General features: G+C 43.2%; 2 protein-coding genes across 2 annotated transcripts in view; both read left to right on the top strand.

Annotated features, from left to right (window-relative positions):
- The window catches only part of myo3a (myosin IIIA), a 47,326-nt gene extending 38,780 nt beyond the window's left edge, over window positions 1-8,546 (top strand). The window contains exons 33-37 of the mRNA XM_022748761.1: window positions 90-181; window positions 905-945; window positions 7,072-7,206; window positions 7,279-7,356; window positions 8,432-8,546. Of these exons, the coding sequence (XP_022604482.1) occupies window positions 90-181; window positions 905-945; window positions 7,072-7,206; window positions 7,279-7,356; window positions 8,432-8,546 (461 nt within the window). The remainder of the gene's footprint in view (window positions 1-89; window positions 182-904; window positions 946-7,071; window positions 7,207-7,278; window positions 7,357-8,431) is intronic.
- Window positions 8,547-10,914: 2,368 nt separating this feature from the next.
- gad2 (glutamate decarboxylase 2) lies at window positions 10,915-23,175 on the top strand. The gene is made up of 16 exons (XM_022748748.1): window positions 10,915-11,179; window positions 11,499-11,561; window positions 11,783-11,926; window positions 12,568-12,801; window positions 14,231-14,321; window positions 15,142-15,254; window positions 15,850-15,965; window positions 16,448-16,527; window positions 16,998-17,052; window positions 17,172-17,288; window positions 18,358-18,422; window positions 18,526-18,604; window positions 18,700-18,849; window positions 19,353-19,460; window positions 21,272-21,361; window positions 22,987-23,175. Exons 1-16 carry the CDS (start codon window positions 11,104-11,106, stop codon window positions 23,158-23,160), a joined length of 1,755 nt encoding a protein of 584 aa, XP_022604469.1. The 5' UTR covers window positions 10,915-11,103; the 3' UTR covers window positions 23,161-23,175.
- Window positions 23,176-25,319: the final 2,144 nt, after the last annotated feature.

Below are 25,319 nucleotides of genomic sequence, written 5' to 3'. Positions count from 1 at the left end.
AAAGTAAATTACGACGCTTCACTGAAAAGCAATCAACATGACACCACCTGTCTGTCCGGTGTTTTTCAACCGTCGCTGTTGCTTTTCAGCTGACAAGAGATTGTCGAGGACCCCCCGCAGGACCCAGCAGCCGAAGACCCTCAACACGCCGGAGGACTCCACCTATTACACCCTGATTCATGTGAGTGAGATGGTGAATGATTTCAGATACTTGTGACACTGTAACTGCTCCCCCCCCCTCCCCCTCCCCCACCTATTGGCTTTCACAATGCACTATTGATGGCAATTTTTTTCTCTCTCTCTCTTCGCTGTAGTACACTTTACTGCGTACAGTACGGTATGGTTCAAAAGCAAGAAAATAAAATAGTCTGGAAAAGTGTTCTCCGGAGTTTCTTCATTATATTTGACAAGTAATTTTCTAAAGACAGTTTCTTTTTATTCATTGTTCTCCAAATGTGATTACTTGAAATGTCCATGATTTCAGTGAACAGTAGCTCCTTCGCAGCACTCGAGAGTTTGTTTATAATGCTGCCGCCATTTCTGTTTAGATGACCAAGGCATATATTGTAGACGTGACGTAAATCTAATCAATAATTTAATCAATGAATAATGAGCACTGGCAAACTTTTTAAGAAAAGCAATAATTGTGCGACGCCAAAAGAACTTAAAGTAGTTTCAAAACGTGATCGAAAAGAACTTGATTCCTTTCTTATCAAATTGATCGCATCTATTGGAGAGAAATTGATTTAAATCGTCTTCTTAAACGGTGGTTCCCAACATGGGGGTCACAAGAGGGAACCTCTGTTCTAAAACCACCTTTGTTCTTCACCTAACACAGAGATTGATTGGTATAGTGTTTGTTTGACCTGTAGTAACCTCTCCCCCCCCGTGTCTGTGCACTCAGCGGTCCGTCCAGGACGACAAACGCAAGCCCAGGAAAGAGGGGTAAGTCTCCGCTCCTTATTCCAGCCTAATTTTAACAACCTGTCACGACTTTTTTAAGAGGGCTGGCCCGCTGCTGCCGGTCCGAGTTAGATAATGACTGCAGGACGGTGCCAACATAAGGACAATGTCGGGTGCAACTTAACGACGTGCAGCATTACACACATCCTCTGACAGATTAATTAGCCTCATCTTTCACCTCGGATACATTCGCTGAATATGCCCAATGAAATTTAATGCTTTGTATGGTGTGTTCTGTGAGGATTGTATGATTTACACAGTTGTTAAAATGATGTTTCGCACATATTGCTAAATTTACCTGCAGCGTGTGACTTGGAAGTGTGTGTGGATGTGTTGTATTCATGCATATGTATGAGCCGTATAGGCCACAAGGTGAGAATCCCGCCCAGAGTGGGGGTGAAGATAGACCGATAGGCGTTGGCTGAACAACCAGGGCAGGGTACTTCATCACAGCAGTCTGAGAGGACACACACACACACCTTGACACACACACAGTCCAACACTGCTCCAAACATCAAGGGTAATAATTTGTTAGCAGATAAATAAGGCCAGCGATGGACAGGAGCATTTACATGCATCATTAAGGATTGAGAAGGTCAGCGGGAAAGATAGCATCTGTGGCTGAAGCTGACAGCGGAGGAGGAGGACGGGAGATGGGGAATCGCGGGTGGTAAAAGGAGCGAGAACCACAGAGAAGAAGAGTAATGACAGTAAATGGGAGTGAAGACATAACGAAGGAGAAACGGGGGGGGAACAGCGGTTTGCGTGTGCCACAGATATCGAAAATTTTAGTGCAGTATCAGAAGTGATGATCATTACACGTCTGTTTTTGTTACAATAGGTGATTCAGCTCATGAAGCCATTTATATTTGCCATTCAAAGCGCAGCGAGTTAAAGTCGTTCTGACGAAAGGAAGCGATGGTCTTTTTATGTTCCAGTGGCAGCTAACAGCAGTTTGATGGAAATAAACAGGGGAAGAAATGGGTAGTTAGCAGGGGCAGTGAACCGGGGGTGAACCGCCTGCAGAACCGACCCTGTTTCAGCCACTGAGCTGGGCTGAACCGGGTTCCCTGGGTGACTGAACCGCCGTTAAACAGACGGGGGAAGAAATAGTGGACGACAGCAGATTACAAAAATGAAAAAATACAGAAACAAGACTAAAGCTGTGTCCCAAATATATTACGACATACTACAGTACGGTCCACAACAGCTGTGGCCCAGCAGATAGAGCGGGTCGTCCAATAATCAGAAGGTCGGGGTTTAATTCCCGGCTCCCTCCAGTCCGCATATCGAAGTGTCCTGACCCCGGTATTGCCCCCGATGTATCATCCATTTTAAATTCTAATCATCATAGTTTACTCTTTTAACAATTAGACTTCCTACTGTTACTCATTAAGATTAGATTCTCTACAAGGACATTAATATCTGGCACTAGAGGAAGAGTCAAAGCCAGTCGGATTCATCCTCTGGAAACCATTGTGTTTTATTTATATAGCACCATCATGATAAAAGATAATAACAACAAAGAAAATGCACAAGATTAAAAAGATGTCACGTATGTGATTTCTCCGGTGAGCTGCAGCAGGAAGTGATGTTTGAAGCCCTGGTTTAAAATGAGCAGGAGCTGGTTCCACAGTTAAGAACGCGATCCATCTGATCGTTAAGAGGTTTCAGTCCCGGACAAGAGTGATGGACTGACTGAGCTTTGCACTCAGCGCGCTGGCCTGCTGCCCGAGGCAGCCGCACAAATGACCACAAGCTGGCTCCTTCAGCAAGATGGAAAAACACTGACCTGCTGTTGGATGCGGGTGTGTCATATGTTGGCCTAACCTTCTTTAACCGTCACGTCGTCTTATTTAGGCGCTCAGGTTTCTGCAGAGATCATCACCAACCTCACTTAGAGCTGAGGCGCGATGGACGGAGGGTTTGAACCAAACAGAGAGTCGAAAGACGACGGCTTGTTTGTTTCGTCTCAAAGCTGAAAAGGGACAAAACATGTCTTGAAAATTTAGGAAAAATCAGCCCTTGTGCGTCCTGACGGCCAAAGGGTTAAAAGGCGCCGACTGTGTGTCGCAACTTCCAAAAAATGTCCCTTACTGGGGTAATAAAATGTAGAGCTACTGTTTAGTGGCATCATTGCTTATACCTGAAACATAAAATACAATAATATCATTATGTATTTATGTAATGAAAGTTAAAACAAACATCTGAATTAGACAATACAACAATATATCATCAACCCCCCTGTGATAATATCACATATCTGCTAAATCTTCATACAGATGTCCAAAAACCCACCTTTAATTGACATTTGCAATTGCATTTTCACACCTCTCGAAAGGCATTCTGGGTAAATGTAGGAAATAAGACAATGCAAGTTGAAGGGGGGGAAATGTGTCGCCAAAAAAAAAAAAAGTAAATTACGACGCTTCACTGAAAAGCAATCAACATGACACCACCTGTCTGTCCGGTGTTTTCAACCGTCGCCGTTGCTTTTCAGCTGACAAGAGATTGTCGAGGACCCCCCGCAGGACCCAGCAGCCGAAGACCCTCAACACGCCGGAGGACTCCACCTATTACACCCTGATTCATGTGAGTGAGATGGTGAATGATTTCAGATACTTGTGACACTGTAACTGCTCCCCCCCCCTCCCCCTCCCCCACCTATTGGCTTTCACAATGCACTATTGATTGGCAATTTTTTTCTCTCTCTCTCTTCCTGTAGTACACTTTACTGCGTACAGTACGGTATGGTTCAAAAGCAAGAAATAAAATAGTCTGGAAAAGTGTTCTCCGGAGTTTCTTCATTATATTTGACAAGTAATTTTCTAAAGACAGTTTCTTTTTATTCATTGTTCTCCAAATGTGATTACTTGAAATGTCCCATGATTTCAGTGAACAGTAGCTCTCTTCGCAGCACTCGAGGTTTGTTTATAATGCTGCCGCCATTTCTGTTTAGATGACCAAGGCATATATTGTAGACGTGTCGTATCTAATCAATAATTTAATCAATGAATAATGAGCACTGGCAAACTTTTTAGAAAAGCAATAATTGTGCGACGCCAAAAGAACTTAAAGTAGTTTCAAAACGTGATCGAAAAGAACTTGATTCCTTTCTTATCAAATTGATCGCATCTATTGGAGAGAAATTGATTTAAATCGTCTTCTTAAACGGTGGTTCCCAACATGGGGGTCACAAGAGGGAACCTCTGTTCTAAAACCACCTTTTGTTCTTCACCTGAACACAGAGATTGATTGGTATAGTGTTTGTTTGACCTGTAGTAACCTCTCCCCCCCCGTGTCTGTGCACTCAGCGGTCCGTCCAGGACGACAAACGCAAGCCCAGGAAAGAGGGGTAAGTCTCCGCTCCTTATTCCAGCCTAATTTTAACAACCTGTCACGACTTTTTTAAGAGGCTGGCCCGCTGCCTGCCGGTCCAGAGTAATGACTGCAGGACGGTGCCAACATAAGGACAATGTCGGGGGTGCAAACTTAACGACGTGCAGCATTACACACATCCTCTGCGAAATTAATTAGCCTCATCTTTCACCTCGGATACATTCGCTGAATATGCCCAATGAAATTTAATGCTTTGTATGGTGGTGTTCTGTGAGGGATTGTATGATTTACACAGTTTTAAAATGATGTTTCGCACATATTGCTAAATTTACCTGCAGCGTGTGACTTGGAAGTGTGTGTGGATGTGTTGTATTCATGCATATGTATGAGCCGTATAGGCCACAAGGTGAGAATCCCGCCCAGAGTGAGGGGGTGAAGATAGACCGATAGGGTTGGCTGAACAACCAGGGGCCAGGGTACTTCATCACAGCAGTCTGAGGAGACACACACACACACCTTGACACACACACAGTCCAACACTGCTCCAAACATCAAGGGTAATAATTTGTTAGCAGATAAATAAGGCCAGCGATGGACAGGAGCAGTTTACATGCATCATTAAGGATGAGAAGGTCAGCGGGAAAGATAGCATCTGTGGCTGAAGCTGACAGCGGAGGAGGAGGACGGGAGATGGGGGAATCGCGGGTGGTAAAAGGAGCGAGAACCGCAGAGAAGACGGAGGTAATGACAGTAAATGGGAGTGAAGACATACAGAAGGAGAAACGGGGGGGGGAACAGCGGTTTGCGTGTGCCACAGATATCGAAAATTTTAGTGCCAGTATCAGAAGTGATGATCATTACACGTCTGTTTTTGTTACAATAGTGATTCAGCTCATGAAGCCGTTTATATTTGCCATTCAAAGCGCAGCGAGTTAAAGTCGTTCTGACGAAAGGAAGCGATGGTCTTTTATGTTTCCAGTGGCAGCTACAGCAGTTTGATGGAAATAAACAGGGGAAGAAATGGGTAGTTAGCAGGGGCAGTGAACCGGGGGTGAACCCGCCTGCAGAACCGACCCTGTTTCAGCCACTGAGTCGGGGCTGAACCGGGTTCCCTGGGTGACTGAACCGCCGTTAAACAGACGGGGGAAGAAATAGTGGACGACAGCAGATTACAAAAATGAAAAATACAGAAACAAGACTAAAGCTGCGTCCCAAATATATACGACATACTACAGTACGGTCCACAACAGCTGTGGCCCAGCAGATAGAGCGGGTCGTCCAATAATCAGAAGGTCGGGGGTTTAATTCCCGGCTCCCTCCAGTCCGCATATCGAAGTGTCCTGAACCCCGTATTGCCCCCGATGTATCATCCATTTTAAATTCTAATCATCATAGTTTACTCTTTTAACAATTAGACTTCCTACTGTTACTCATTAAGATTAGATTCTCTACAAGGACATTAATATCTGGCACTAGAGGAAGAGTCAAAGCCAGTCGGATTCATCCTCTGGAAACCATTGTGTTTTATTTATATAGCACCATCATGATGAAAGATAATAACAACAAAGAAATGCACAAGATTAAAAAGATGTCACGTATGTGATTTCTCGGTGAGCTGCAGCAGGAAGTGATGTTTGAAGCCCTGGTTTAAATGAGCAGGAGCTGGTTCCACAGTTAAGACGCGATCCATCTGATCGTTAAGAGGTTTCAGTCCGGACCAGAGGTGATGGACCGACTGGCTTTGCCAACCTTACAGCCGTGGCTGCAAATGTGCACTGATTGAGAAATAACCTCTGATCCAGTATTGATCCAGCTCTGTGTATAAAACAGCTGATAGAAAGTCTGTTATTCGAGCCAATGTCATCACTGTGTCAGTGACATAATTCAGCCGGTGCCCCAGAGAACGGGGCGATAATTACAATCAAGGAGAAATGCTCAGAGTGGCACATTCATCATGATTCATCAGCGGGATGAGTGTGTGTCTGAGGTCAGGTCAGGCCTCGCACTCATCCCAGTGCTGCTGCGAGGTCATCAGTTTACGGGACGGCGTTGACGCCTCTGATGCTGCGGCGCTGCACTCGTAAAGACTCTGATTTCCAATAGCAGTTCTCACCATGTCAGAATGTGTGAGACTCATTGATCTCCACGTGGAAATGATTGTTTTTTTTCTCACTCCTGTTCATATGGAGGTCAGAGCGCAGGTTCGGCTTCGTAACAGCTCCCCTGGAGCGGACGGACGATTTATACAGTCTGGTGGGCAGATGCTTGGAGACTGAGGGTTTGACATTTATCCTCTTTTCTTCCTGTCCTCCGGGACGTGTCACTACACTGTTGGTACGTTAATTGTCAAGTAGAGGAACTGGACAAACGAAGTGTCTGGGAATAAAGTCGTGTCACGACATTGATATGAATACATGAGTCCAAAAAAGCCCTTATCCTCTTAATGAAATGATAGTTTTCAATATCAGTGCGATCCATCCTTTTGAGGAGGTTAAATCAACTAAAAAGATCGCTGTCACTTGGGGAAAATGTACTGACTGTAAACTATGAGGTGGAAGTTGAGGGTTTTCTAGCTGCTGCTGCTGCTGCAAGACCTGTAAATATTAAAAACACAAGCTACCTGCTGCAGAGAGCACGAGGGACCTCAAACACACAGCTGGATACAGGCCTGACCGTGGATGAACTCTTACAAAAGTTGTTAGAGATTGAACATGTGCACGCCCCCCCCCTCCTCCCGACATCCAGCCATCCCCTCTGTTTGTGCTTCAGTCCAGGGAAGCTGCTGGACGTAGACGACCAGTACTACGGGGGCCTGTCCACCAGCATGTCCGAACCCTCCATGCCCACAGAGGAGCCGTCACGACAGAGGAGCATGCCCGAGAGGAGGGGCTCTTTGGAGAGGAGGCGGTCCACGGACAGGAGGCGGTCCATGGGCAGGAGACGGTCCATGGACCGGAGGCAGTCTGGCGACCAGAGACTAGCTGCTGGCGGTAGACAGACCAGAGAGAGGGCCGTCACGGATCCAGAGCGTCCCAAACCCCCCGCCGACGACAGGTACATCATGTCCAGGATCGTCCAGTCAGAGCAATGATGTAACGATTTTTATGACTCGGCGCCGGCGACAGTCAGAGCCGGAGGCATATTTGTTTTCCGGTTGTCTGTCCCATTCTCGTGGACATGATATCTCAGTAACGCCTTGACAGAACTTCTTCAAATTTAGCACAAACATTCACTCGGACTCAAGGACGAACTGATTGGATTCTTTTTAGCCAAAAACTCAAGACTTCACAGCAATTATGACAAAATCTCACACAAATTGTTAATATTTTTACATGATTCTGGATAAACAGGGATGTAACCTGGAACTAGTCTGAGTGGCGGAGGCAGACAATAACAAGGAGGTGATTATAGTTTCACATAAAATGGAGCATCGACTATTCAAGGTTCTATTTTTGTGAAACTGATCAAGAGTGAAACAAAAGTTTAGATGAAAATAATCCAGAAGAGGAACTAACCACACCCAACAGTGATGTCACAGTGTACTGACGCACCCTGGGGTACACTGCTACATCACTGCAGCGAGGTGAGAAGTTCAACCACTAGGGGGCAACAAAGACAAGCTTTTCACCTGCTGTTAAGTTGATTATTAAGAAGAATATTGTTGAGGATTCCTCAAATTAAAGACTGTAAGTGAAACACATTCATGGGGCGTTATTGGTAATAAATTGAGCTGGTTAGCAACTGTACCTACTTTACTTGAGAATGGCAATCATGAACCTGTGAGGATCTGCATTTTGTCATTTAAAGATTAGCTTTCCGCTCCACAAGAAAAAGAGCCACACTTACATTTCACTTTCCATACGGTCAAAAGAAAGAAGAGAGTAACAAATCCAAGTCTGAATTTCATCTGTTTTCTCTTTGTGTCTGGCCAGTGCCTCAGACAGGCCCACGCACATGATGAATGACCCCAGAAGATGATAAACAATATGAAATCTTTCTCCTGAACATGAATCTTTTCATCTCTTTCCTCAGTCTCGTCCCCGTTCTACTTCTTTTTTAACTTTCTTTCTGCTGAATTTCACTGTTCTCTCTCTCTCTCTCTCTCCCTCCCTCCCCGTAGTGTCGACAGGCCCTCTGTTCCCAGAATGCCCTCCAACGAGAGCCGGGCTGAGGAGAACCCGTACGACTTTAGACACCTGCTGAGGAAGACCTCGCAGAGACGCAGGCTCATCAAACAGTACTGAACACTGGACTGAACTTCACCTTTTTTTTTAGCCACTCGGCACGACCCGAAGCATCACACACACACACACACACACACACACACGCCATGTTGACAATGGATCATCAAATATCATTGATTCATGATTCGTCACAGCTTCTTTTAAAACATTTTGAAACTGTTTAGTTAGGGGGAAATAAAAGGCACTGACTGCACTGATTTAATGCAGCATAGACAGGATGACGGCACGTGTAAATAATAAAATGCTCCGCCCCTTTTAAACTTGCTGTAAATTAAAGTTTTATTTATGTAATTTGTAAACTAGACGTTGCTATTTTTTGCTTATTTCGCTGTATCAACTTCCTTTCCTTTTTGGCTATTGTGTGTGTGAGGTTGAACATATCCATTTTAAACACCTGATGTCATTTTATAATGAATATAGATCATGTAAATATGCAGGTCCTGCGCTCACACTTGACCACTTTGCGTTTTCAGTCCTTTCTGATGAGCGCATCTTTGGGAAATCGGCCTCAGTGTTGTCATGTTGTAAGAAATTGTACATTGTTTTCTCTGCTGTGATCACCTGGTTTTGTTCATTTCAAAATAAAACATCATCAAATTCCATCAAATGATGTTGCCTCCGTGCAACGCGAGATCCCTCCTCCTTAACTCATATTCAAGCTTTTTCTTTTTTTTTTTAACTGTAAATATTTCAATTTTGTCGAGTAAAAATAACGTTCAAGATAACAACAGGGGCAAACAGAATCAGCTGTGTCATGTTTATCAAACCACACTAGTAAATTCCTCTTTGTATCATCCTCTTTTTCTTTGGGATTCAACCTCTGACCTTTAAGTGGCATTTTAGAGGAGGAAACCCCCACAGGGAGTGTTGGGCTGACTGCACACACTGGCCCAAAAACCACACGCACAACCGCATAAATCCTGACTCAAAAAAACAAGAGAGCATTAGGGATATGCTCCATCCCATCATCCAGTAGGTGGATAATATATATATATAATATTTAATATATATACATTTTTTACTTTAGATCTTTAGAGAAAAATATTAATATATAAAGGGAAAATCCAAAACTACACCAAAGGCTGAGCCCATTATAGAGAACAACACATACTGTAACTCCATATACAAATATTATGGTTTTGCCAAAGGGGGTCCTGGTTATTTTAATCACTATTTCTGGCATGACATGGTTGGTGGTGATTGCCTCCATGAATCATAACAGATGTGGCTCAGTGTAGTTTTCATGCCTGGAGGCTGCATTTGCTCTCATTCTGGAATAAACGATAAAAAATGAATAAATAAAAAGAAAATTTGCAGAAGGTGACTGGTGGATTTTAATGTCGTGATATATAATGTGAGGAAATAGGTTATGATATATCTAAAATATCCAAAGTCTACAAACCAGGGTCCATTCAACAACAACAACAACAACAAAAGCAGATCTAAGGAGTATGTTCGTTTTATTAATGGATGAAATGTTTAGTAAGAAAGTGGTGCAACAAAACACCACAGTAAGTAAAACAAAGAAAACTACTATAAAATAGTTTTGGAGAAACGCGCCTCAGCACCGACGAGGAGAGAGGAGAGACCCGTGCGCGCGCTCTCTCCTCCTCGCCGCCCCGCTGCTTCCTCCACCGGAGGCGGGCAATTAGAGCAGCCGGTCTCCAAGAAATAGGTCTGCGATTTGCCGGGCAGATGAATTGGTTGGCATTCACTGTCTGCATGGAGGCAGTGAAGTTCAGCAGCAGCAGCATCAGCAGCAGCAGCAGCACGCATGCAGGGGGTGGGGGTGGATGGAAGGGGTTGGGTTGTGTTGGAGGGGCGGGGGGGGGCAAAATGTTAGGGGATGTTTGAAGCCTATGTATATGGAGTCACGACGTACGACGCAACGGAGTTCGTCATGACCTGAAGTGAATCACGACAGGATTTCTACAGTGACGTGAAATTTAGGTTACATGCAATTAGGCATGGCTCAGCCCGCGCGCTGCATATTCACCAGCAGCTTAAACAAAAAACAAAAAAAAACAACCTCTTCCTGGTTTTTTGCGCTTCTTTTTTTTTTTTTTTAATGTAAACTGTATATTTCTTTTCCCGCCCTGAACTTGCTCAGACTATCTTACAATCTGTTTTTCTTTCTTTCTTTCTTTCTATGAAGTGCGGAGAGCGGCTGCATGCGCTCTGCGTGGACGCGCTGACAGGAGTGCGCCGGTGAAGTGGAGCGCGTTTGCGGATTTCTCTTTGGAAGACGCCGCTTCATGCTTCGTGCACCTGTGGACGCCTGCACACGCTCACACCAACAGGACGCCTTTTAAAAAAAAAAATAAAAAAAATCATTTTTTTTTTCTTAAATTTTTTTTTCCTTCTTCATATCCACGAGCCGTTTTATTTTTAGGGGGCTCTCTCCAGCTGCATAAAGCGCTGTGTCGGATGCGCGGCTGGATTTTAAGCAGCCTGGTCAGATTCAGCACCACATCAGCTTTGAACGGCTCCCTGTCGCCGCGTGTGGATGGGCTCTGTCGGTCTCCGTGTCTCGTGCAGCTCCTAACTACCGGCAACAATGGCATCACACGGTTTTTGGTCTCTTGGCGGAGATAATACTGGGGCCAATACCGGGAGTCAAAGCCCCAGTACGCGTGAGTGGCTTTATTTATTTATTTTTTTGTCTTCATGGAAGCGGGCGCAGCGCTGTATTGCCTTCGCATTGTCTGCAAAGCCCGCGTGCCTTGTTTTTTGTTTTGCTTTTTTTGGTGTTAACATGATGCCACCGAAACAACCAAGCAGGCCTGCTGTATTTAGAGTCACACTCACAGGGTTGTTTTTGATGCCAAGTTGCATGTTTTCTATCTTAAAGTTGGGACTGAACCCTCATCATCCTCCCCCATTTCCCCCCTCTCTCTCTCTCTCTCTGTGTCTCTCTGTCTCTCTCTCTCTCTCTCTCTCTCTCTCTTCCAGCCTCCGCTTGGTGCCAAGCGGCGGCCCAGAAATTATCCGGAGGAATTGGATCGAAATTATGTGGTATGTTGGTTCACACAGGGAGTGAGGCTGGGGAGGGGAGGGGGGGCGGCGAGCGTTGATAGATGGATGGAGGGCTATTTGGGCGACGCTCCTTTTTTTATCCCCATCATTATAGGCTATATTTATTGAACCCGGCCTCGACGGTAGAGTAATAACAATAATAGTAATAAACAGAGAGAGAAAAAAAATATATCTCAATGCTGTTTTGTGGTTTTCGAAAGCGCTGCTCAATGTCGGGGAGGTGGAGAAACCCGGCGAGTCGGCCGCCAAGCAGCCGCCGCAGACGACTGCCTCCAACTGCGGCTGCAACAAATCCTGCAACTGCACCAAAGCTGGCGTCGCCTTCTCCGACCTCTATTCAACAGGTACAAACACCAGACACACATGGACGGGCTTCATTTATTCAGTGTAATAAAAAAAAAGAAAAAAAGAAGACACGCATACACACAAATAAGTCATTGTTTTCAGTATGATTTTTAAATAAATGAAAATTAGCAGCAGAAGCATTTTGCAAATCTTTATTTTTTTCTTTCTAACGTTGATTTAAACGATTTAAGCGATTTTTCTTTCTTTATTCGTTCCCACGTGCATTAAAATACATGTTCAATATGAGAAATGAAATATAAAACAGCCCACAGAACACGTGTGTGTACGGATGGGATAATTATCTGTGATCTAGACATCTGGATTGATCAGATTGAGTGATGTTATGAGGAGTATTTCGGAGAGGTCACCTTCAACAAAATTTGATCTGTTGAGCTTCGCAAGAGGGAAAAAAAATCACCTGAGCTGTTAAAATAATAAGAAACAGTCGTGTTTTGGTGTAATTCTACATGTGTAGGCCTGTGGGATCATTTCACAGCTAAACTCGTCTCGTGGCCTACAAATCTGCATTTTAATGATGCATGAAAGCAGCTTTTTATTCCCACTGATGCACGAGTCCAAGTCCAGAAACATGAATCTTTATTTATTTATTTTTCTTTTTTAATTTGTTTTTTTTTCTCAGACCTGTTACCTGCCATGGACGGTGACACCAAAACAATGACCTTCCTGCAGGAAGTGGTGGATATTTTACTGGCCTACATCGTGGAGTCTTTCGACCGGGATACCAAAGTGATTGATTTTCACTATCCAAACGAGCTGCTGCAGATGAACAACTGGGAGCTGCAGGAGGAGCCCGCGACTCTGGATGATATCTTGATCAGCTGTCGCGCTACCCTGAAATACGCCATCAAGACAGGTAGGCCTGACTCTCAGTTTCTGATAGAAGCTAGTTTTATATATATATGGCCTGCTTATTTTAAACGCGCAAAATCCACTTAAATATTTTCTACTTTAACACATAAATATAAAAATACCCCCCCCCTCCCCTTTTTTTTTAAAGCTGCATCTTGTAGGTGCACGAGGCCTAGACTCAGGCCTGCTCTATATGTCTAACTAGAAGCTTCAAATATCATTATATTGAATATTTAAAAGAATGTAAATGGTAATAACACAGAGATGTTGCAACACCTAGGCTAATGACATAATAATGATAATAAAAAATAATAATTAATAATAACATGCACTGAAGTTTGAATTGGCAAATCAAAAAAGGTTTTCAAATGACTTTTCTATAGAAGGATATCCTCCAAAACTGCACATACTGAAGACAGAATAAAACAAAGAAACTAAGAGAAAATAATCTGCTTTAAAGAAAGAAAGAAAGGAAAAAAAGGGGGGGGGGGAAAAAATGATAAATGATGCCTATGTAAAAAAAAAAAGAAAGAAAAAATCCGGCTGGAAGTTGTCCTTGTTTTCCTCCTCCTGACCATCAGACCAATAAACGCAGTGACGCAGTAAATCTGGTTCACCAAGTGGGAGATAATAGGCTAATAACCTGCCTTCATGGGTCCATTATTCTCTGCTGACTGACACAGGCAGGAGGAGATTTACAGCCACAGCACAGCAAAGACCCCCCCCCCCCAAAAAAAACAAAAAAACAAACAACAAACAAACATATATTAATCTTTTTGGAAATGTTTTACACACTAATTTATCATTTATAAGCAGTTTATAAACAATAACCACATTATGGTGTAGTTGTTAGCAGATTTATTATTGTGCAGTGTTTATAACTTCTCCTATGAAAACATATTCAATATTATTACGTGTGTTTTACTATATTATCATGTTTATGCACCAGCCACAGGACTTAACGTTTATATGCTGCTCCTAAATGTTAAATATAAGGGGTTAGAGAGAAATGTTATGTTGCATATTCTCTATGACATAAAATACATGAGAAATTCAAATAAGCAGCCATCATGAATCAGACTTTGACGTCACCTATTTTTAAAAAAGATATTGAATTCATTTCAGAAGCTGTGTTATAAAAAACAAAAAACAAAGGCGTGTTTACCCTCCTCCAAATTCCTCCATTAAACCACGTCACATCAAATCTTCTCATCATTTCTCAAGACGATTTAAAAAAATGTCACTGCAGCTGCATTTCTCTCCTCCAATTAAAGTGTTTCCATGATGACAGTTTCTTTTTGCACAAACGCACAAAAAGCACTTTTTCAATTTTCCCTGAAACCAAGATAAAAATAAAGAAATAAAGAAATAAATAAAAACTCCCACATTTCACACCCTTATTTATTTATTTTATTTTACTCCTTGTCATTCAGCCCACCCCAGGTACTTCAATCAGCTCTCTACAGGATTAGACATGGTTGGCCTGGCAGCCGATTGGCTAACGTCCACCGCCAACACCAACATGTAAGTGTGCTGCCTGCTTCACCGTGATTTTAAATGATCATGACAATGAATTCCATTTCCGGTCCGTCCGCCTGCACTCTGCTCTGTGTCTGCGCCGGCTGATAGCGGCCTGTTTTTTTTTTTTTTTCCTTTCCACTCAATCATGGCAAATGAAAAGGGTGAAATGAAAGACCCCCCCCCCGCCCCCCCCCCTCCTTTCCCCCAACTGCACCCCTCCCATCTCTGCTGCCTTTTATCCCTCCCCCCTCACCTCCGTTCTCCCATGGGGGATTCAAGGGGAGAAAATTAGCTCTGAAATTAAATTCAGACTAATCTGGAGCTAATTTCAGTGTGTGTGTGTGTGTGTGTGTGTGTGTGTGTGTGTGTGTGTGTGTGTGTTTTTGGGGTGATAAACTCAGCGAGCGTCAGTCTTGGCAACTGTCACACACTGCAATGGAAACCTCATGTTGACACTTGGGTTTTTGAATTTACTGCAGCTAATACACCATGTAGTCTACTAATAGAAAAAATATCAGGAGGAACAGACTGGAAATGTGGAAATGTGCAACGGAGAGCGTCACATGTAGGAAAACAAATTATTTAACTGTTATTCATTTGTATTAATTTTTTGTTTCAGAAGCATCACTGCAATATAAGATCTTTTTTTTTTCCAGAAATCAACAATAATTCCACATTTTTAGCTTCAATCATCAATTTCATCTCTAAATCTGTCCTGAGTAAAAAGGCTATTTTGCACTGATGAGTCATGGCGCATTTTTTTGTGTAGCCCCACCCCCTTCCCCCAACTCCATGTGATGTGATGTCCCCTTGTGTAACGCAGGTTCACCTATGAGGTGGCGCCCGTCTTTGTGCTGCTGGAATACGTCAGTCTGAAGAAGATGAGGGAGATCATTGGTTGGCCCGACGGCCGAGGAGATGGCATTTTCTCCCCCGGTACGTACGTTTGTATGTGAAGGCGTCGCCAATCCCCCCCCCCCCCCCCCCTCCCCCCCCCTTCCACACACCTCCCCTCTGTTTCAATGAAAATGGAACTGCCTTGTATAAGTGTGTTGTGTGTGTGCTGTAATGTGTCAATTTGCATTTTGATGGTATAAATGGAACTCATTTCAAAGCCAATTAGCATAAAATAATTTTCTTTTTCCAACTTATAAGCCCCCTTCCCTCCCTCCCTCCCTCCCTCCCTCCCTCCCTCCTCTCCACAATCTTTACTTTCTCCCATGCATTTCTGGTTGTCACATGATGAGGAGGAGCAGTGATTGGAGAATTTAATGACAGACTGTGATTGGCTGTGACATTGTGGTGCCATCGCCTCATACGCTGTAAACAGAGGATTTCATTGTCGTCGTTGCATCGTCTGTTTCTCTTCATCTTAAAAACATGCAACGCACGTTTCTCCGTGCCGGTTAAAAAACCCCTGCGTCACTCCCGTGAGACTTCAGCCAGTTGAGGCTGTGACGTGGGGGGGCTGACACTGACTGACTTGACTGCCCGAGTGGCCGTAAATCACTGAGCCCTGTCTGTCCTCTAGGTGGTGCTATTTCTAACATGTACGCCATGCTGTTGGCCCGCTTCAAGATGTTCCCTGAAGTGAAGGAGAAAGGAATGTCATCTGTTCCCAGACTGGTGGCCTTCACGTCCGAACACGTAGGCATCTGTGCTCCCATATTTCCACCCTGCATTATCAATGTGTGTCTCAAAGGATCAAATAATAAACTCTGATCGCTACGGGCAACACAACCAGATGTCAAAGGTCTTCTTCTCCAGCGCAGGAATAACAGAAAATGTCATGTAGCTACTGTAGCGGTGGCTGTGCTCGGTGTGTGTGTGTGTGTGTGTGTGTGTGTGTGTGTGTGTGTGTGTGTGTGTGTGTGTGTGTGTGTGTGTGTGTGTGTGTGTGTGGGTATTTAAAAGTGACTTTCACACCAGCGGCGCTGATATGAAGCTGACAGTCGGTTTTATGTCACTTCCTTCATCTTTAAAGGACGTTTGAAAGACGCTGTGAGGAAAGAAAAGCCTTTAAATAACATAATTATTATTATTACATATTTATAGATTTCTTTTCTTCCACTCCTATGATCTCTGCTGTCTTACACATATTTAAACATGATCTCTTTTTTATCTTTCAGAGCCATTTTTCAATCAAAAAAGGTGCAGCAGCTCTCGGCATTGGGACTGAGAGTGTGATCTGCATCAAAGCAGATGAAAGGTAAAGTCGGACTTTTATCTGAGCCTTTTTTAAAAATGAAAAGTAAAACATTAGAAGTCAATATATGAATTCCATACTTTGGTTTTTCCGTTTGTTTCGGAAGCATTGCAGCAGCTGTAGTCACTCTGCAGATGCAGCTCTCACCTAAGACGACGTGTGAGAAGCGTATGTTTAAAACAACGTGTTGTTAAAGATTAAACAAGTATATAAAGTATATAAAGTAGAGCCTACAGGACGTCCTCTCTCAACCTTCAGATGTCTTTGTGAAAAAGTAAAACGCTGTTTACACGTTGATGCATCCGTTATTACTCTAACAATGTCGTATATAATGACGTATCGCTCACAGGGGCCGTTTATTCCAGAATGATTACTTCAACCTTTTGTACTTAAAGTACATTTTGCTCATAATATTTCTGATGAATTCACAAACAAGTCAAGATGCAACTGAATATTGATTTTCATTCACGCAGTGGTAAAATGATCCCAGCCGACCTTGAGAGGAGAATACTGGAGGCCAAACAGAAGGTAACGTGATAACGCCTGTAACACTGCTGGATAGACAGGTGTTACTTCATTATATCTGCATCAGCAGCTGCTTTGTGTGCGCTCATGTTTTTGTTTTGGTTTTTTGTGCGTTGACGCAGGGTTTCGTACCTTTCTTTGTGAGCGCGACTGCCGGAACGACGGTGTACGGAGCCTTTGACCCTCTCATCGCCATTTCTGACATCTGCAAGAAGTACAACATCTGGATGCACGTGGACGTGAGTAAGATAAGAAGACCTCAATGTGTGGAGAAAAATCAACATTTCCCTCCGTCACCCAGGAGGCGTTTTAGTGAAGAAATACACAGAAATACGGAGCTCGCCAGTGAGTTTGACAAATCTATTATGTCTGTCTCGCCTCTAACTGCTTTCAGTTGACCCAGATAGGAGCTAGCCATTTCCTATCTAACACTGGAGATTAGAAAAAGTGGAACAGAGGCTGTAAATCATCTCCTCCCCTGACTTTGCCATCATGGCCTCTCTCACTGAAGGAGCTCTATCTATTAATGAAGGTGATTTAGTCCTGACAGGGGGACACATCTATTAAGAGGCATAGATGGCCTTGTCTGTCGTTCCTCAAGCAGCTGAGATGGAGGGAAAAAACATATCCTGCTTTTAGAGTATTTGCGGCTCCTGCTGCTTCTGTCGGCATATGTGGATTGTGTATGTGTGTGTTTGCGGATGCAGCTCACCTCCCGAAATGTGTGTTTTGTGGCCTCCTGAAGCTGCAAGCCGGCGACGTTTGCATCAGTGTTTAGAATGAAGAGGCCGACGTTAGTTCTGCAAAAGAAAGACGTAAGAATCAGAATCTCCCCAAAGCCTCTGATGGAGTTTACATCATTATGCAAAACCAAAAGTCCTAAAATAACTATAATAATAATAATAAGATGTAGAAAAACAGATTTAAAAACAGTTTAAAGGTTGTACAACATTGGGGAGGAGATATAAATTAATCTAAATATGATAAAAGATTTAAGGAGTAAGAAGAAGAAAATAAAGTTTTTGTGAATAGTTTATTGCAGGTTATGGAGAAAACATCTCATATAAAAGCCATAAGTGTCTCCGTTACATAGTTTGTCCACTAGAGAGCGCTGGCAAAATGTCCTATACAGTCTATATTGTGTTCACAGTTTCATTAAACAAACAAAGGCCACAGCTTTAATAAAAGTTTACCCTCAAGCTGATACTGTAGGTGCGTGAGGTTCAAGTGCACACGGACCCAAACGCAAGACCTTTGAGTTGTATTTAACGTGTCACATGGATGATTAACACGTGTCTGTCCTGTTAGGGCGCGTGGGGAGGGAGTCTCCTCATGTCCAGGAGACACAGGTGGAAGCTGGACGGAGTTGAGAGGCAAGTGTCTTTGTAAGAAAGCTGAGGAAGAAGCTCAAGAGGGTTTTTAAAATAATGATGCATGACGGTTGTTTTTTTTTTTGTTTTTTGTTGTTATCTGCAGAGCTAATTCAGTGACATGGAACCCACACAAAATGATGTCAGTCCCTCTGCAGTGTTCTGCCCTGCTGGTCAGAGAGGAGGTACAGCGCACGTGTCCTCTTGGTTTCCGCTCAGGTGTTAATTTGCGGCTCGTTATCTCGGCTCTAATCGCTCTGAATCTCAATCCCCTCGGCAGGGTCTGATGCAGAACTGCAACCAGATGCACGCCTGCTACCTGTTCCAGCAGGACAAACACTACGACCTGTCCTACGACACCGGGGACAAGGCGCTGCAGTGTGGACGCCACGTGGACATCTTCAAGCTGTGGCTCATGTGGAGGGCCAAGGTGAGGGGAAAGCGCTGGTGATCACGCCTTTTAAGAGCGAGGTTAGGTTGTTGTGTGACGTCAGCCTTTTGTGTTCAGAGTTAACCAACAGCAACACGCCGCTATTTACAAAGGTAGTAATGTACGAGAACCAATGTGCAGGAGTTAATGTGATATTTTGAGAGGCAGGTGAGTTTTGTTTTCTAAGATGCGAAACTTGGAAGATCAATATTCCAAAAACATCTGAGAATAGATACAAACTTTATGATACTAATGTCACAAGTTGCAAAAATACCTTCAGTTTCTTCTGAACATAATATTTATGAGGATAAACACATGATTCCAACGGCGTAGGTTTGGACTCAACATATGATCTGTATTTACCTGTATTTACCATTTAAATGAAAACTATAGACGGTAACAGATCAAGGATTGAAAGAAAGCAAACTTTAGGGAAATTACTCATTAACGAAAAAGAGAGAAAAACAAACAGCTTTAACACATTTGAATGATTTCTTGGACAGGGCACCATCGGGTTCGAGGCTCAGATCGACAAGTGTCTGGAGCTGTCCGAGTACCTCTACAATAAGATCAAGGACCGAGAAGGATACGAGATGGTCTTTGACGGGAAAGTACGTTCATATTTAACTCTTCTCTCTCTCTCTCTCTCTCTCTCTCTCTCTCTCCCTCTCTCTCTCTCCACACGAGGATAATTCATCCACAGCCACATAATCAGAGAGAAGTGGCGAACATTAGTCCGTGTTGCTCCTTTCACTTCAGTGTACTCCGTGTCATTATGGGTGACTTGATTGGCACGCGGGGTGCTCTTGCTTTGTGTTGGATGAATGCCATTTTTACCTCTAGCTGCCAGTATAATGTGCTGCTATTATGCTTAATGAATAGCATAACGGCCTGTAATTGCTCATCTGCATATGAATAGTATGATGTCTGAAATATCCTCCGTCGAGCAGAACTACAACAACAAAAACATATGCCGGCATGACGGGGTTATTAAGCTAAAAACTCTTTTATAATAGGAGCGCTTGGACACCCAGAGACATTTCTAGTGAACGCTCTTTAGTGTTTTCCAGGGTTATTGTTTTTTCTCGCTGAGCTACAAAAGGCTAAGAGCATCATAACGCAGAGGGTGACGGGGAAAAAGCAGAGTCCTGTGGACATCATCCCAGGTGTTCCCTTGTCAGTGCTGCCCATTAAGCCTTTACATCAATCTGATGTTGAATATACTGCCGCCTGAAAACAGCCCCGGCTGTATAAAAGAGGCTGGTGTGCATCGCTAGTCAGCTGTTGGTAATGAGCTGGCAGCTCGGCTCCAGACGCCAAAAATAAAAAACAGAGCTGTGAGGTGCTTTCAGCCACAGAGAGAGCGGGTTATCGGAGTTATCTGAGCATCAGGCAGGCTACCTGTCTGACGCCTGGAAACACCCAAAGGATTTTCTTTTTCTTTTTTCTTTTCTTTTTTTGTTTTGAGATGTGAATTGCCATTTTCATTTTCTTGCTTGGTGAGATGGATGGGCGTCTGTCACGTATATCGTTTTGTGATTCGGAGGAATCTGTAGGATTTCAGGCAAAGACGGCTTTACTTTTTTATTTATTTTTTAAATGACACGGCTGTGTGTACAGGTATGTGTATTTACCACACACGTATGTTTATGTGTATGTAATGTATGGCGTGTGCATAGGGCTGGGTGATGTGTTTGAATAATAACAATTCTCCAATACTGCTGTATATCACGATAGAGGAAATCTATACGATTATTACTGTGTCAATCAATCAAACTTTATTTGTATAGCACTTTTCATACAGGTTAGTGCAGTTCGAAGTGTAATATGTAATATGGGTTTGTGTGATTGTAGCATCTCCTAGCTTAAAGCTGCATTACTACTAGATGACGCTGACGTGAGCGGCGGGACTCAATCAGAACATTAAAGCTGCAGCTGTAGAAACAGTAAAATAGTATAATAGTAAAGTAGTTTGTAAACACAGAGCTGTTGAGTCATTTGATGCATTTTAGGTACAAAAATATTGATTAAAGCAGCTTTAAACATTTAACTAATTCTAATTACAATGTGCTTTAAATGAAGAAGTCACGATTTACTCTAATTTCTACGTGATTATAGCATCTTTAACATTATTCTGATAGCTTAAGTATATTTATCTATATCCCGTTAAATATGCTACGACCACTGGGGGGCACCACACATAGTGGCTTTAATTTTAAAGAGAGAGAACTCTGTAAAAACAGCAATCATCCCCTCATGGTATCATTCCAGTTAAAGTCAGCAACATTTAATTATTTCCTCGGCTCCCGACACGTGCATATTTTTGCTTTCCTGTTACTCTGGCGGTTTACTCCTCTCATCTCTCGTCGCCTGTGTGTGTGTGTGTGTGTGTGTGTGTGTGTGTGTGTGTCCCCTCCTGCAGCCTCAGCACACCAATGTCTGCTTCTGGTACCTCCCTCCCGGGATCCGCTACATGGAGGACAAAGAGGAGAGGAAGAAACACTTGCACAAGGTGGGTGAGCAGCGATAAGAAGCCAAGGCTGCGGTATCTACCAAAAAAACACCTTTCCACGTTCCCCTAACAAGCCTTTTTTATTTCTATCCAGCTTGACCGTTACATGTCCTCCTCATTAGGGACGCTCAGGATTTGGGAAAAAAAAAACAAACTTTGTGACAGTCTTGAAACAGTTTCGACTTGTCAGGGAGGAAGGATATCACGTGCCAGACTCGGAGGGAGTGAGGCTGTTCAGTCAGCTAAAGTGACGGCCGTTCAGAGGAGCCCACAGCAGCAGCGGGGGCCTACTAATTGACAATTAGGACAAACAGATGGTGTGCGTGCCTGCCATACAAAAGAGCTCTCCCCTCTCTGATTTCCTTCTGTAAAACCATCAACCTATAAATCGTTACCATCTTTGTCATAATCCAGCAGAGGGAGAGGTTTTCCTTTTGTTTTTCTGAGTCTGATTGAAAGAGCACCCCGGTCACGCTTCACTGGCCCGGGTGTTCGGCCGGTTCGCTCTTTTCCACAGACACCAAGATGGAGGGATGATGTAACGCTGCCGGATTAGCACTTTGCCGGGAAAAAAAAAAGTCCAAACTTGAAGGAGCTTTCCTCTATTTCCACACGGCCTTTTGACGACTCTTTTCGAAAGAGACGAGGAAGAACTGGGAAACTGTCGGGAAGACTGAAAAAAATAAAAAATAAAAATCTGCAGCTGCTGACTGATTATTTCAGAGAACCTGCAGACGCAGCCAGCTGCAGCGGGACACGTGCAAGAGATTTAGAGGAAATGACTGATTATGTGATGAGAAGTATAGAGCGCGAGCCGCAGCGCTGCAGCCTCTATATACACGGCTAACTACTTCTGCAGACTGTTATTGTACAACTGAAACTGAAAGCCAACTTCTGCTCCTCCAGGAGTTTTCAACTTCATATCCTCAAATGTATTAAAACTCTTTCTACATTATACTGGACTTTGAGATTATGAGTCACAGTTAAGCTAAACCCTTAAGCCAAAGCTGCAGTAACGTGTCATCTTAAGTTACTGAATCTTATGTGCATATGCATGAAGTTGATTAGGGGCTGCAATACTGCACCAAGTGCGGTAATTTCTAATTTCTAACTTGCTTTTTACATATATCACCAAAATAACATACACAAGCCGCAGGAGGATATTTCAGAGACACTTATTTTGAAGTGTTTTTCCTCAGTAAAATGTCTTAATAGGTCGGTGTTGCTGAGAGTTGAAACTTGTAATTGAATCTGCCACAGCTCGTCACAGCACAGAATCCACTCCGCCATCAAGACACTGCTGAGCACCGAATAAATGACTGTCACTGCTCCCTGAAGATAACCTCTCAGCTCAGCAGCAGCAGCAGCAGCAGCAGGGACTGCGTGTTCCCGGCTGGTGTCAGATGTAGACGTCAAACTACATGCAGCAGCTTCAGACTGATAGTCTGAGGGGAAGATGGTACAAGTTTAGTTGCTGAAAAAGAAAACCAAAAAAAGAGAAAATACAACCGTTCTTTCCGAAACTAGAAGTGCAAAAAAAATAAATTATTTTTATTTTTTAAAATGTATGATTGTTCTCCTCTGAAGCAGCGTTAACTCCTGCTGAATGTATCGGCTCTTTCCAGGTGGCCCCGGTGATTAAAGCCAGGATGATGGAGTACGGGACGACCATGGTCAGCTACCAGCCGCAGGGGGACAAGGTCAACTTTTTCCGCATGGTGATCTCGAACCCCGCTGCTACCTTCGAGGACATCGACTTTCTTATCGAGGAGATTGAACGACTCGGCCAAGATCTATAAGACTCGTCTCACCAAGTCCTCCTGTACTCCCCCCACCCCCCCCACCCCCACCCCTTGACGGATGAATTGTTTGTCGTGAATGTACTGGTAAACTTTTTCTTTTCTTTTCTCTCTCTCTTTCCTCCAAAGTCACATATTTAAGAGTATATTTGAGAAAAAAAAAAAAAGATCTACAGATATATCCATATATTATGTATTGTAGCTTTGCCGTGGACCGACTTGGTCCAAAGCTATGTAAAAGTGCTTCTGTCTGCTTTTCCTATAGTGCAGTAGCCCCCAGAGTAGTGTAAGTGATGTAACTTTATATGTACTTTTTGTGATATGAAATGCTTGTGCAATAGGTCGATGAGGAGGAGTTTGTTTTCAAATCATTTTCTCATTTGCCGGGTCTGTTGTTAAGTGCCAAACGTGGTTGTGTTCTATTGTAACTTTCAATTTTAAACTTCTGGTTTAAAACTTAAAACTTAAAAAAAAAAAAAAAAGAAGCACTTCACCTTACCTCAGCTTAATCAACTGCCTTCTAACATCTGCACATAGTCCTTTCAAGCAGTGATTTTCGGGACGAATTCTCATACAGTATACCAGCACATGTTGAAAAAAACCACCCGCAACCAGAGCAGGCTGCTGTATGGATTTGGAGATATTTACAAGAAAGTTACAGCAAAGTCAACTCCAAGCATGAATGAAGGCATGTTGGTCCACCATGCATCACCTTGGCCTTTGACGCTTGTTCAATCCAGTTTTGTTTGTCGTGTCACCAGCTGTATGCAGAGATCAAAACGGAGCGTCATTTCCAACCAAGGCTGTATATTTAGCTGTGCTGAGTGTGCTTTACGTGTCATAATGAGGATAATCAGCGCTTCAGAGGTAACGTTAAGTTACAATCCTTGAGATTTTCTTCGGCGAAGTTCGCCTTTCCCGTTGGGGATTCGAATTGCATTCCCTCGCACACATGGGTTCAGTGGAAAAACGCAGCAAACACAAACTATAGAAAAGAAGACTAAAGATGTTACGTGTTTACTTTTAATCGTATGCAGAAGACAATTTGATCATGAGGTCAGTATTATTTCTAATGACGGCCCTCTTTAGCCTTCTTTTTTAAGGCGCAATAAATACTCTCAGCCCGGGGTTTGTTTTGTTGCGAGCAGGTACACAGGCGGCGTCATGGAGCGCTGCAGGAATGAGTCGTAAAAACCTGGAAATAAGTTAGCTTTTCTTATTTTAGTATCTTATCTTTCTGAACCAAACATAGAAGTATCATGAACTTTTTTTTGACACAGATTTTATTTTTTGCAATAATGGGAAGAAAAAAAATCCCATTGGCTTTTAGTCGAGGTAACCAGGGTGATGCTAACTTCCAGGTTGCTAACTTCCCTGCAGCGCACTATGAAGAGAGCTGAACACCTTGCTCCAAGATGCCGCCACATGCACAATGTGTGAGTGTTTTATCGCCTTCAGGAAAAACGTAGTTCATCTCTCCACAGCCGTTGTTTTAGTAGTTTTAGGACCAGTGGGCATCAAAAGACCTGTAGTACCGACTGTGGCCACTAGTGTCCACTATTATCAAGACACTCTTGTCTCCAAATCAACCAGGACTAAAAATCTTAATGATTCTAACTTTAAATGAGCAAACCTCTCATCTGTAGTTCTTACGTAGAGAGGCCATGTTTTTGGAAGAGCACTTACTGAAAGATCGAGGATCTTGAGAAACCGGGAGCGGGGCAATAATCGTTTTATTTGGATATAGAAACGTCACCAGATTTGCAGCTACTGCATACCTGACATCACTTGCACTAAATCATCTGCAGGAGGAGGAGGAGGAGCATCCCTTAGCATTGCAACTGAGATTTCCTCTGTAATTCATTCACAAGCAATATTCCAGTATGGGTCCAATCTGTATACCCTGCAAAATATCAAAAAGGAACGGTGAATTCAAGTGTACAGTAGTTAACGATAATCAAGTCTCCAGACCAAATGCACAGTAGTTAGCAAAAAAAAAAAAAGAAAAAAAGAAAAGAAGTAAAAAGATGCTTACTGTAGGCAGGTTAGTTGATGGATCGTGAACCCTGATTTAACACGCAGAGGTTCTGTAGCATTTTCATTAGAACACGTTAGAAAAGCACAATTTGCTCAACATGGTCGGTCAGTGTACAATCACT

This window comes from Seriola dumerili, unplaced genomic scaffold (assembly GCF_002260705.1).
Source record: "Seriola dumerili isolate Sdu_G_001 unplaced genomic scaffold, Sdu_1.0 BDQW01000129.1, whole genome shotgun sequence".
NCBI lineage: Eukaryota > Metazoa > Chordata > Actinopteri > Carangiformes > Carangidae > Seriola > Seriola dumerili.
This window is presented reverse-complemented; position numbering and strand designations above follow the sequence as displayed.

Excerpts from the sequence above, each read along its gene's own strand:
- gad2 (XM_022748748.1), top strand. The coding sequence starts at position 11,104 with ATGGCATCACACGGTTTTTGGTCTCTTGGCGGAGATAATACTGGGGCC. Across the intron at positions 15,255-15,849 it reads AGATGGCATTTTCTCCCCCG|GTGGTGCTATTTCTAACATG; the intron begins GTACGTACGTTT and ends TCTGTCCTCTAG. Across the intron at positions 17,053-17,171 it reads TACTGGAGGCCAAACAGAAG|GGTTTCGTACCTTTCTTTGT; the intron begins GTAACGTGATAA and ends GCGTTGACGCAG.